At 36.8% G+C, this 14021-nt stretch overlaps 1 protein-coding gene across 5 annotated transcripts in view; it reads right to left on the reverse strand.

Moving 5' to 3' along the window:
* Positions 1 to 14021, reverse strand: part of LRP1B (LDL receptor related protein 1B) — a 634192-nt gene that overhangs the window by 105146 nt on the left and 515025 nt on the right. For all 5 annotated transcript variants that reach the window (XM_030951951.1, XM_030951950.1, XM_030951947.1 and 2 more), the window contains exons 46-55: positions 13306 to 13434; positions 12007 to 12126; positions 10396 to 10509; positions 10057 to 10206; positions 7440 to 7562; positions 5575 to 5694; positions 4596 to 4724; positions 3605 to 3727; positions 2237 to 2377; positions 912 to 1099 (exon numbers count right to left, since the gene is read on the reverse strand). In XM_030951951.1, coding sequence (XP_030807811.1) covers positions 912 to 1099; positions 2237 to 2377; positions 3605 to 3727; positions 4596 to 4724; positions 5575 to 5694; positions 7440 to 7562; positions 10057 to 10206; positions 10396 to 10509; positions 12007 to 12126; positions 13306 to 13434 — 1337 coding nt within the window. The remainder of the gene's footprint in view (positions 1 to 911; positions 1100 to 2236; positions 2378 to 3604; positions 3728 to 4595; positions 4725 to 5574; positions 5695 to 7439; positions 7563 to 10056; positions 10207 to 10395; positions 10510 to 12006; positions 12127 to 13305; positions 13435 to 14021) is intronic.

The following is a 14021-nucleotide window of genomic DNA, read 5'->3' on the forward strand; positions in this document are numbered from 1 at the left end:
GCATTGATTTGGGTCTGGTGATGATCCTGGCAACTTTATCACATGCAATATGAAAGGTGCAAAATACAACTGGCCAGAGGCATTTTGAAAAAGGGGCATAAATTTTATCTACAGGAGACTTCCTGTCATGTTCCCTCATATATTCTCTAGTTCTCTCTGCAGAGATCCAGGACGTGCTTTCTCCACCATTTCAGCAAGGTTTTGGTTGAACCCATCAGCTCCTGAGTCTCTGTCTCAACCCTCACAGTTCCAGAGGGGTTGAATACCTGCAGATCTAAGCCAAGCTGCACAGATTTTATTTAGTTCTCAGTGGGCCAGTGTTCAGCTGAAAAGATGAAACTTTGGGAGTGCAGTTAGGGTTACTTCAGCGTTAAAACCCTGAGAAGAGTCTTTCTTCCATTTTTAGCTGCTATTTACAGGCTACTGCAGGTTGTTCCTCTCTACTTGTCAAGGCCAAAGAGCAGATTCAAACAACATCCTCACATGCAGACAATGAACAGTTTTATCCTGCTGAGGTGATATTACTTTGTTTAAATATTTCTGTAAGAGTCTCTGTCTTGGGGGAAAAAAAAAGAAAAACAACAAAACAAAAAACTGGAGAATACCACTATTTCTGCTCGTCATTCCTATGTATTGTAAAATTTTTATTCATTGATTTCCAGTGTTCTGTTGATTTGTTGTATTTAAAGCACCTTTCCATAGGTTTAAAATATGCACTATACCGTTTTTAAATACAATTGGCAATTGTTTGCTTACAGGAAATGAAAATTTGAATGTTCTTATTTTGGTATGTAAGCTACTTCACTACAAAGAGATACCACACAGTGGGGCTTTATAATAATCATGCAGTAGTTAAACACTTGAGAGCTAAAAACTTGCATTATGTTAAACCACATTTTGCAATTATTCACCTTGTATCCAACAGGAAGGTCCTGGCAATCCTGGGAACAGCCACTGACTTTCTTACTGAGGCATTCATTAATGTGGCAGCTTTTCTCATCAGACCCATCACTGCAATCTTCTTTGTTATCACAAACCTCGCTTTGAGGAATGCACTTGCCATTTTTGCACATAAAAAAAGAGCTGTTACATGACTGCTCTGGAAAACACAAAAAGAACACACAACTTGGTGTCATCTCTTAGTATTTGGAATTAATTTTCTCATGGATCAGCTGCTGTGTGCATGCAGAAGGAAAAAATTGTGTAACAACTGAATATTTATTCCTTATGGATAGCTTTATGATAACTTCTCACTTTTCAGTGTCTTTGAAGGTTATTCCTCTCCTGGAAAAATGGGTGAAGACATCAACTTATTACTCCCTCCTACGCATTTGTTTTCATGTAATGGAGAACCCTCTAAATAATCTCTGCACAAAATACAGTTCTAGTTCCCAAAAGTTAAAAAACATGGGTTCCCCCCTCCCCTCCGTGGATGCTGAGAGGTTTAGGAACACAACTGGCTGAATTTCAATGCATTCCTTGTCTAATGACCAAATACGTTCTTCCCTGTTTGGCAAAACTTCAATACAACATTTCAGCTACATTCTGATCCTCCAAATAACAATTGGGACATTTTAATAAATATAAGGTAGGTGTGCTGCCTCACCTCACAGCAGATGAGTATTTTCCATCAAAATTGGAATAAAGAACCTGGCTACAGTGCAATGAAATGCTAAGGTCTAGACAGAAGAATTGGTCTTTCAAAAAGCCACAGACTAGAACAACATATGCAGACCAGGACTAATTTCCCTCTCAAAAACCAGTCAAACATCATCAAACTTATTAATGTAAGCAGAAAATATCAATAAAACCAACAGCATTGGGTCAATAATTTCCAAAAAAAATTAAAGCAGTGTTTATTATTTATAGTGGGAGCAACTTTATATCCCCTTTTATATAAACTTCTGTGTGATGAATATCTGGAACACAAAAAACCATTATAAGAGCAAGCTAGAAACTTTGGAAATTACAATATTAATATCATCTCATTTAGCATCAACAGGAGTTATGCATTAAGGAAATGTCTGCTATTTTATTCCATAGGAACTGGTGGCTTGGACTTGGTGAACTGAGGTTTTGGATGCTCAGAACAATTTCTCCTTGCAAGACATGAGCAATATCGCCATGAAAGCACTGGAAATTTAAGGTATGAGGTTTTACATTTGCTGACTTAAGAGCCCTAAACCATCGCTCTCAAAAAAGAAAGATCACATGTACTCTTCAAAAAATTACAAACCTGAACTTTTGCACTTGGTGTTGATAGGGGCTTCATCGGAGTGGTCTGGGCAGTCAAAGTCCCCATCACATTGCCACTGGGAATTCAACAGGCAGCGCCCATCAGCACAGGTGAACTCTCCGGGACGGCAGCGACGATACCCTGCAAAACCAGCAACCACCCACCTCATACTTGCTCTCACAGTTTCAACATAAAATTCTGCCTTTTTGAAGCAACAGAAAGAATTTTTTTTTGCTCCATTTAGAGATGTAGAGTGTTGTGCTCATACATGAGCAAGGAGAGAAATCAAAATAAAGAAATCTATACTATACAAATATTTTCTAGCTATTTTCTGTTGTGGTTCTCATTTCTGGAGCAAATTTAAGAGTAAATAACCAATATAGTTTGTAACAGCACAAAACCAGGCATGATAATCGTCACTGTCATATTTTCTGGAAAAATCCTTTCACCAGGATTTTTTCTCTGGGAAGCTGAGAAGCCTCAGAGAAAAAGGAAAACAATAATTATCTGATTCGCTTCTCATGTGCTTTGCTGGTTTGGAATGTGGATGGAGATTGTTTATCCAACTTGTGAATTGTTTTACTTTACGGCCAATCACAGTCCAGCTGTGTCAGGACTCTGGAGAGTTTTCATTAGTATCTTGTTAAGCCTTCTGTCTGCATCCTTTCTCTATTCTTTAGTATAGTTTTAGTATAGTATTCTTTAATATAATATAATATAATACCATAAAATAATAAATTAGCCTTCTAAAAACATGGAGTCAGATTCTTAATTCCTCCTTCATCCTGAGGACCCAGCAAATACCACAGATAATCACCAGTTTGTCATTTTGAAGGGGATATTTGCTCTGCATTTTCCATAAAAAATATTTACATAGATTAGTGTTTCTGAGTATGGCCAAGATACATTGAACGGACACTCAGAACATGTAAGAGACCCTAAATTCATGTGAACAGTGAATATTAAACATTCACATATGGTTATAATTGATATAATTTAAATCCAGTGATAATCATGACAGATGTGATGATTCTTTGATAGGAAAAAAACATATATGGAGACAAAGACAAAAATACATATAATAAAGATAAACTTATTAAACAAGAAATTCTAGGGCATACCTTTAAAATTTTCCTAAATATTATTAGCAATCAACTGTAAAACTCTATGGAAAAATAATTTGTCACTGTAGCCCCAGATCCAAGTTAATTCCAAGCTGTATAAATTACCGCATAATTTAAAAGTGAGAAGCAAAACAATAAAAATAAAAGAAGAGCTTTCTTTTTTAATAATGCTTTAGACCCTGAAGAATGCCTTACAGTTAGCAGTGTGAAATTGTTTTATTTACTCTATTTTTGTTATACTTGCCACATTCCAGGGATTCATCTGATCCATCTCCACAGTCGTCATCGTGGTCACAAACAAACTGTTTGGGAATGCAGACTTTGTTATGGCACATGAAAGCATTCTCATCACAAGTGTTATTGGGAGCTAAGGAAAATACAGCACATTAAAAAAAAAAAAAAAGAAATTGAGAACAATCAGATAAACAGCCGATTTTCTTACACAAAGATGAAATGAGAAGTGAATTTGAGGGAATTCAATGGAAATAACCATAACTTTTTTAGTCAGATAAAAAGCATCACACAATTCAATACTAGAAAAAGCTACTCATCACAAAAAATGATACAGAAGTAAAGATAGCTAAAATCTTCTGTAATCTGAGAAAGAAAAGCTTCAGAAGTCAATGCTGTCTATGGCTAAACTAAGGTCTGGCTCTGAAGAAAAGAATATTTTTGGAAAAAGAGATGTCTTTATATTGGTCTGCTCCCGAACAAATGCTCTTTGAAGTCCACAAACACTTAAAATATATAGAATATACTTATGTACCATTTTTATGTATTAATAAAAAAATCCTCCCCAACGAAACTATTACTAAACTCCTGACCCTGTTCCAGTCTACATGTGTCTCAGGTAGACTGGAAGTAACATTTTATAGGGCAAGAGATGTTCAGGATCTGAACAATTAGAGTAAATTGAAGACAGGACTTGCATCTCCCTTCTATGATGACAACCTCCTTGACAACCTCCTTGACATGAGCAGCAGCATTTTCTTCAGGAAGAGCAATAAAACTGCAGAGTCACTGAAGTGCAGATTTTCACCAGTAAACACTGCCTGTGAACTGCCACACATCCTGATCTCCAGCTGGGCTGCCTCGCTGTGTCAGCCTGAGTAAAGCTGTGAAGGATCCTGCTCTGGGTGCTCACACGTGGGTCAGCATTCTTCACCAGCAAAATGGACATGAAAATAACATGAAATAGCATGAAAAAAACCCATTTTTTTGACATGCAAACCTACCACAGCCCGCTGTGGAGAGCTCATCGCTTCCGTTGGGACAGTCGCGCTCCCCGTCGCAGAGCCAGTGCTGGGGCACGCAGGCGTGGGAGCCCAGGCAGCTGAAGGTGTCTGCAGCACACGTCACTGAGCCTGGGGACACATGGCAGGGGAGCCCTCAGCACTGAACCATCCCAAATCCCCATCTGGAATACCCTAGCCCATGTTTGTGTGGTGACTGGTAATGATTAAAGGGGTTTATTTTAAAATCTCAGCGATTGTTTCGTTCTGGACATTATGATAAACTGTAGCCATGATATTTTATGAAAAATCCTTTCCTTAGGATTTTTTTTCTCCTGAGAAGATGAGAGGTCTCAGGAACAAAATGTAAACAATGATTTTCTGCTGCTGTGGAATGCAATAGGTGCATCTGTGATTGGTCTCATGTGGTTGTTTCTAATTAATGGCCAATCACAGTCCAGCTGGCTCGGACTCTTTGTCTAAGACACAAACCTTTGTTATTCTTCTTTCTTTTTCTATTCTTAGCTAGCCTTCTGATGAAATCCTTTCTTCCATTCTTTTATTATAGTTTTAATATAATATATATCATAAAATAATAAATCAAGCCTCTGAAACATGGAGTCAGATCCTCATCTCTTCTCTCATCCTAAGACCCCTGTGAACACTGTCACAATAAACCTACTGGCTGGGATTGTTTTACAGTTAAATTTTCACTGAATTCACAGAATCACTAGGTTGGAAGAGACCTTCAAGATCATTGACTCCAACCCAGCCTCAACACCTCACATAAACCATGGCACCCAGTGCCACATCCAGGCTGTTTTAAACACATCCGGGGATGGTGATTCCCCTCCCCTCCCTGGGAAGACTATCCCAGAACTTTATTATCCATTCCATAAAAACTTTTTTCCTAATATCTAACCTTGATCTCCCTCATTTAGCATGATTTGAGCTAACCCAGAAGTGAACAGATCCAACTCACCACAGATGGCATCGCTCTCATCTAAACCATCTCCGCAGTCATCCTCACCATCGCAGGTCCACTGCTTGGAGATACACTTGTTTGCAGAGCAAGCAAACTGATTCCAGGAGCAGGACGAATCTGGGGGTGACACCAGGCCCTGCATTTGTTAGGTTCACAACATCACTGCATTCCCTGCTGTTTCAAGCACGGTTTAGGATTTTTTGCACCGCTCCTTTCTCTCCTCCCAGTTTCCATCTATTTAAATGCTCCAACTCTGCACAATGCCAATCTTGTTATTCAGCATATTATCAGTTTGTCCAGGAGTTTGCATTCACCAACACATTTTTAAAAGTAAACAGTGAAACATTCCAAAATTTTCAAATATTTTGTAAGTGGGATGAGGATAAACACTCTAAAAAACTGAAGTCTAGTTTGCATATTTAACAGTTGCGACAACTACAGTGAACTGCTTTACTTGGGTAGTAGGACAGAGAGGGCACAGTTCAAAGTTTCCAACCCAGCCTTCCTCCTGGTATTCCAGAAGCTAACTCCATATTTAAAATATATCATTATTTTTTCTCACAAGAAAAATTTCGGTGTGCTTGCTTCATCTCATTTACACTTTTCTCTACATTGAAAATAAGAGGTTAGCTTCTACATTTCAAAATCAGACTGAAAAACTGTCCTTAATCAATGCTATTCTTTTCTGAAAAATTCAGGTCTTGCATTTTTACCAGGCTTCTTTCTTTAAGAATAAAGTTTATTTTGTTGCAACTGATTTTGGTGACAATAAATTTTAATATTAACATTAAAAAGAATTTTAGGTTATAAAACCTGAATTTGAAGGACAGCATTGTAACAGGTATCTCAAAATGGGTAAGAACAATCAATGGGGAAAGAAGCATTGACTTAACCCCCTTCCCTTTTGTCCATGAAAATCAGCTAATTCAGTTTACAATATTGTACATGTATATACAAAGAGTATGACACCTGGAAATGTAAACACCAATTTATGCTTGACAAACGTGGCCAACAAAAAAGACTCTGATTGTCCTAGTGCACAGCACTTCCTACTTTCAAAGTTATGAGATAAAAATATACAATGTAAACTGCAAACCAAATATGGAAGCATGTTAGTGGGAACTGGGTCATGAAGAGAGTAATAAAATAAATAATAAGTAATAAAATGTTCAGTCATGGTAAGAAGTAAAGGAAAAAACCCACAAAAAAACTGAAAAAAAACCCAAATTTCAGATCTTATTTAAATTGGGAATAGAAAAAGTTGACACTACTTTCTGGTACAATTTCATTACAAAAATAATCCATTCAGGTAGTCCATACAAACTGAAAAGACCAGCTCTCACTAGAAGTAAAGCCAACCTGCTTTGTGCCTCAATTACGTAAAATTTAAGAATCTGAAAAGATCTGAGACAGAACAGACCCTTAATCCAGTTCACAGTTTGTGCTGTATTTTATTTACATCACTTTTGTTATTACTTTAAACAGTTATATCTGTATGGCCTCTGATGCAAAGCAATGCCTACTTTGAGCTTTGGGTATTTCCTGAATCCTTCCTGATTCAAAGTCATTATATTTGTAAAACTCTTCTAATGAGGAGTTGTGAAGAATTAGTGAAATTTTTAAATATTAAATTAATAGAAAACCCTGTTTATAAATATATCCTTAAGAGAGAAAAAAATAAAGGGCTTTCATTCTGGCATGAAATAGAATTTAAGGTATTGGCAGCATGAAGTATAAGAGTTGAATCTGCAAACACGGTACTAAAGATTTTTTTAATAGAATCTCTGAGATATAAATGCACACTTCTTTGTTTCCAAAGTGCATTAGTGACTAGAGAAATACAAATAAGACAAAATGCTCACCACAGTGCAATTCATCTACTCCGTCCTCACAGTCTTTCTGCCCATCACAAAGCCAGGTGGTCAGAATACATCTTCCACTAGGACAACCAAAATAATTTTCTTCACATGTGGGTTTGTTTTGAACTGTGATAAAATAAAGAATGTAATGTAAAATGGTCTCTACTAGTATGATTAGGAGCCTAATACATTTCTGCTAAATTTCTGAATACTGATGGACAAATGATAATGTCTAAAAATGGGGAAAAAAATTGTGTTCATAACAAAAAAAAAGTGATTGCTAAGTAGTTTAGGGAGCTGAAATAGTTATTTTTTATATTTTTAGAGAAGAATCAGAGCACAGCTTCAAACTAAATCAAAAAGCCTAGAGAGGAAAGTAGTTCAGTTTACAGGTTTTGAGGTCAGGCAGGTCAGCATTGCTTGTTGTTTTACACCAGCTGAAGAAATTGCCCTTCTGAACTTTCTGCTGTCATTTACAAGATAATCTAATTGTGGCAGTATTTTTGTCACTGGGAGAAGCCACAAATCTCAATGCATGCACTGACTAACAGGAGATAAACCAGTGATGCTGGAGCCAGAGGTTTAGACTTGGTCAGAAATTAAAAAGTTCTGCTCTGCCTTTCTAATTTTGTTGAGTCAGAAAGTAATTTAAAATTTGACTTTTATGAATGATTAAGAAACCAGGTGTGAGGAAAGAAAACATGCCACATGTAGAGTTTATGATGCAAGCACAAATATTAGTCTAATAACAGCTTATTTCCAAAATCTTAAGGTCCTGGGAAAGCCCAGGATGGAATTCCAAGCACTGGAGACCACTGAAACTCTCTGCCATGATTTTCATTATTCCTTCAGTGTAATGTATTTGTTTTCAGCCTCCTCTCTTATAAAAGGAAAGGTAAAGTAAACATTTATGGATTCTACAGCTGTATGAATAAAAAAGAAAATAAAAAAGACTAAAGAAAGAAGTGGAACATATGAGATGACTTGGTAGATATTAAGGATTGCCTAAGCAAAGCTACCCTCCATGTGTATTTTGCTGTAATTTTCTGTAAGAACAATGCCACTGAACCAAACTGCTAATGGGAATTGCAATATTCATAACAGAAACAACACTCAAAAACTTAATGTGCCAGAGTTGGTCAGTTTTGAATGAAATGGCAAAGGAAATCACATGTAGGCTGAGTGGGAATGGTATTGCTTCCAAGTAAAGGGAGGAACGATCCAGGCAATTAGTCACACGTTAAAATGATGGAACATTTTGGCACACATTTGGAATTCAGACAGAAGTAATACAAATAAATGGACAATGGAATAAAATGCACATTAGTGTACTTATGCAACATTAGTTTACCAAAGCTGTAGCACACTGCTCTCAACATTTTCCTTGGTATGGAAAAAAACCCATTTCTTTGTCTAAAAATACAGCAAGTTAAGTTATTTTGGCCTTAATGAAGTGTTATATATAATAAATTCTTCATAATTAAGAGTTAATCTAGAAAACATAGATATTAGAATGAAAACTCTAAGTTAATATGAATTTATTTTATAGGACTGATGGGAGTTCTTAATGACAGGTTGGCTGACAGTACTGCTGAAGTCCCAGGTTCCTCTGGATCCTGGTAATATTTTTGTCAATAAATTTGGCACAATGTATATGAGAATTCTAACAGAACCTTCTGGTGACACAACAGCATTATCACACAGATAAAGGGAATATTAAATGGAAAGAATCAGATTATGTCCACCACTATGCAAAAATTTGATGGCATTGAACAACATAAAATTAGAAGTTCTGATTTTACAAATGAATAAAACTTATTATTATTTAGTAACTATTTACTTTTATTTAACACTAGTTCTTAGAGGAAAGAGAGTTACTGGTCAACAGGAGGTTAATTTCACTCTAGAATGAATCAATTATAAAAACCAATAGAAAAAAAATGTTTCCATTTTGAATGCAATATTCTCAAATGCAGATGTGGAGTTCTGGACAAAAATGGAGCCAACACATACTTTCCCTCCTTCATTAGGTAAGAATTGAATATTATAAAGAATTCATTGGTTAACATTAAATAGAACTCCAGTCCTGTGTCTGGGGCTCAAGTTGTCATGATCACTTTTTCCTGGCTGCTATCACAAAAACAACAACCCTGGATTCTACCCTGGCAGCCTATTCCAAGGACCTCCACCAAATAAAAGAGAAAGTAAAACAAATCAGCAAGAAAAGAAATACCACCCACTAAAGCAGTAGCTAATAAAAGTTCCTGAGTGATTATGCTGATGCTTGATGAGCTTGACATTTTAATGACTCGTGTTTTACTTAAATAAAAATGATAAATGACAGGCCTAACCTGGAGGAAATAGAAAGCTAGACATTACAGTTTGCTTCAGAAAAAAAGTCAGTATTCTTTTGTAATAATCCCAGGAAACACAAAATAAAGGTGAATAAACTGCATTCAGCATTGTAATAATGTCTATGTTAAACAAACCAGTATTGACCAAATAAACATTTTGCAACACAATGAGAACCACTTTCCCTCCCCAAATCGGACTTTTTTTCTATGTTTAAAAGGTAAATTAATGTTTTGGGTTTGTTTTTTTAAAATTTTATTACAGTTACCTGGGCATTTTAATTCATCTGTATAATCTCCGCAGTCATTAGACCCATCACAAATCCATTCTGGCAGTATACAGAGCGAAGTGGAATTACAGCTGATGAATCCTGAAGATTTTATCCCAAGTTTGTAGAAGTAAGCACAGTTTGTATTATCTGAAAAGAGACAGAAAATTACCATACACCTAAGACAGCCTGAGAGCCTCAACGTTTAATTTTCACGTTGGGCTGGAGGAGCCCACGCAGGCATTGGAATCCCAAGCAGCAACACCCAGGAATGAACTGCTCCAACACAAGGAACAATCAGGGAGCAGCTGCTGGGAGGGAGCAGGAACACAAACTCACTGCAGTTCTTTTCATCCGAGGCATCTGCACAGTCGATGATCTGGTTGCACCGCGCTGATTTCCCCACACAAAGCCCATCTGCACAGCGGAACTCTGCCGGGGCGCACGCCGCGTCTGCAACACGCGGTTATTAAAGGATGTGAGTTTGTGTGCTAAACACGCTCTGCAGATGCTCATCAGACACTTGATGATGCTTAAACCTTCTGCCTTTCAGAATGAAGCATTCAGAACTCACTGTACCTTCCAGCAGATGTATGATTTGGAGTTTATTACACCTTATAAGTTGCTAATTTTTTAATTTATTTTTTTAGCCTAAAAGTGTCTCTAGGTAATTCAGTTCATTTGGAGATAATCAATTGTCCTGGTTTTGCAAGATGGCAGATTTCCCCAAGAGGCTGCTATTAGTGAAAAAATTGTGAGCCACAAGAGAACTGTGTTTTTTTTTTTTTTGTGGAGAAATCTCCATAACATTAACAAGAGAGACTTCTCTCTCTAAGTAAACTTTTTTAGAAGTGGCAAACTTACTGAAATTTTAGGTTTTGTTTCTTTACATTGCCAGTGGGAAAGAAAAGGTTTTGAGGGAAGGAGAAGTGTTCTGAAGGTTTTGTTATGATTCTTATTACTCTTCTAATTATTTTTAATATTTCTTTAATACCCCTTTAAAGTTTTGAGCCTGCTTTGCCTTTCTCCTAATCCTACCTCACAGCAGGAAGTGAGTGCATTGGTGACTGGCCAGCACTGAACCCACCACACTCATTGCTGTGTTGGCCAGGAAATCTCAAAATTGATGAAATCTCAGATTGGTGAACCAAAACCACCACATGAAATTGGTGTTCCCACCTGGTTTCAAACTGAAACCAACACACCAGCATTTGAGGGAGGAAGAAGCATTTTCAGGATCACCCATGAATCTTAGATTTATTTCTTGTAACACCAGTTTGGGGTTCTTGCCTGTATCTTTTACTTACATTTAGATAAATGATTAAAAATAATTTGGTGCCTTCAAAAAATGCTTGTTGCTATTCAGCTTTTAGTTATAAATCATGTGGAATAATATCCCTGCCAACCTTTCTGAATTGTAACTAAGGATTTATGTGGTCTGCTTGCTGGTCTATATGCATTGGCTGTTGCACAGATATAAATATTCATGTTAAAAGATACAAATCAAAAAACAATTCTAATATGAAGAAGAGAACAATTCTAGTAAGCTTTGCAAAGGACATGGACACTGCTATGCATCTGAGAAGCAGAGAAATGGAGCATTTCCTGCTTCAGAGAAGAGGCACATGCAGAGGAGAAATCACCATCTTTCAATCTGTCTGCAGTAAAGTTACTCTCTCATTACGTCACAGAAGATACAGTACCTGTATTTTATATTTTATACATTTAAAACATAAAATATTATATGCATAATGCACATGTATATTTTATATTTTATAGCCAAAACCACTCTCCTTCTAGAAGACTGTAGGTGCAAACCAAAATCAGCCTTTGCATCAATCCCACCATATGATTAAATCACACACGTTATTTTCCAGCTACTCCTATTTGCATAATGAGTATTTACAAAGCAATATTCAGAAATCACCTTGGAAATAAGATGCCATTTACCTTTGCAGTCAAATTCATCAGAGTTGTCACCACAGTCATTGGCACCATCACAGACTCTGTCACTGGGAACGCAGCGGCGATTGGAGCACGGCTTGAAGCCCTTCCGACAGCCTCTGTTCTCTGGAAAGTTAAATAGCAGCTCATGATTGGATTGACACCTCATGAAAACAGCCTTACCCTCAATCCAAACAAACACTCCGGAACAATATTTTAATTGGTGATGCATTCCAAGCTACAGGAAAAAAAAAAACTTCAGAAATTGTTCATCCATCATGCAGCATAACTTGGACGGATATAGGGATAAAGAGCAATAAATGAAAACATGATGAGAAAGAATGACCAAAAAAAAAACCAAAAAGGAAAAAGAGTGGCCTAATTCCCAGCTTTCATTATCTTGGTACAAAATGCCCATGTACTTTAAATGCATTTGTTTTGACACACTTGTTTGGGGACAATGTTTGCATGTGGCATCACACAGAATGAAGCATACCAACTTTGGCCTAAACCAAAACAGGAATAAATGGATAATAAAATAACAACAAATATTAGCAGAGAGGTTTCTGTATTTCTGAGCACCAAATCCAAACAGCATTCTGCTCAAGAACACTATTGAAGAATGTATGAATTTTACATATAATGATGTGTTTGAAAATTCAGGACCGATTTACTAAAGCCCTAATTATTGCAGAAGTCACAATAACAATGTTCACTGCATTAGGCATTCAAAAAATGAGTCCAGCACTTTGTTCTTTACCAGATTCAGAAAGCAACACCATGTATATGACCAGTGCATGAAAGGACCCCAGTTCATCCAGGTTTTTTTTCCCCAATGTGGAGCACAATATTTGGTACAGTTGACTTAAATGAGGCAAAGTGTTCACTGTCACACTGCAAATTAATAGAATGTCCTTCATAAAATTATGTGGTAAATCCATGGAAAGACAAATTTTTGGTTCTCAGAATCACAGAATCATGGAATGGGTTTGAAGGGACATTAAAGGTCACCTCCTTCCACCCTCTGCCATGGGCAAGGACACCTTCTACTATCCCAGGCTGCTCCAAGCCCTGTCCAACCCGGCCTTGGACACTTCCAGGGATGGGGCAGCCACAGCTTCTCTGGGCAACAAATCTTGTATTTATAAATCTATTTAGAAGTTTAATAACTAGCATTTATAGATTTTATATTACTGTACAATAAGGTATCTTCCATCTTTAAAAAAAGCAGTTAGCCATGTTTTTCCTTATTTTTGCATAACACCAAAATGACAACAGGAAGGTGAAAGATCTGGAAATACTCACCACAATAGAAAAGTTTCTCATCAGACTTGTCCTTACAGTGAGCAATGCCATCACAAGTCAGTTGATAATCAATGCATTCACCGTTCCCACATTCAAACTCTGAATAGATGTTGCAAGTAGAATTTTTACCTAAAAATAAACCCCATTAACACATAATTTTTAAAAGCTTTTACAACTAGTGAAAATGAGAAAACATGCTGGCTGCATTTCAATTTTGACCTACATGAATTTTGAAAACCTGAGTACAAAACAGTAAAACACATCATGGCATCAGAACTTAAAAGCTTCTACAAAGAGAACCTGTAAAAGAAAATACATTGAGAAATATCCATGAAGGAACATGCAGTGAAACAATTCACAAGCACTCATTCTGATAAGATAAGAACTTTGGAACTACTGTGCTCAGCTTGCTTCAAATCATCCATGCCTTCCCAACCCCCAGCTTGAATGATACAGCCTAAACCCCAAGGCAGAAAACCTGCTGCTTTCATTTTACTTTTTTCTTTTATTCACAAACACTCTCCCCTTCTCATTTAGTGGATGTTTTATCTACTATTTTAGAAGAGAACCGGGAGCACATTTAAAATTTTTACTCTTTTACTTAAGAAACAAAAACATTTCACAAATTGGACACATAAGTTTGGTCACGAACCTCAGGATAAGTCATACATCTGCTTTGAGAGTACGGCTCTAACCAAAATATCAAAGTGAAGAGA

The sequence above is a fragment of the Camarhynchus parvulus genome, chromosome 7, assembly GCF_901933205.1.
Source record: "Camarhynchus parvulus chromosome 7, STF_HiC, whole genome shotgun sequence".
NCBI lineage: Eukaryota > Metazoa > Chordata > Aves > Passeriformes > Thraupidae > Camarhynchus > Camarhynchus parvulus.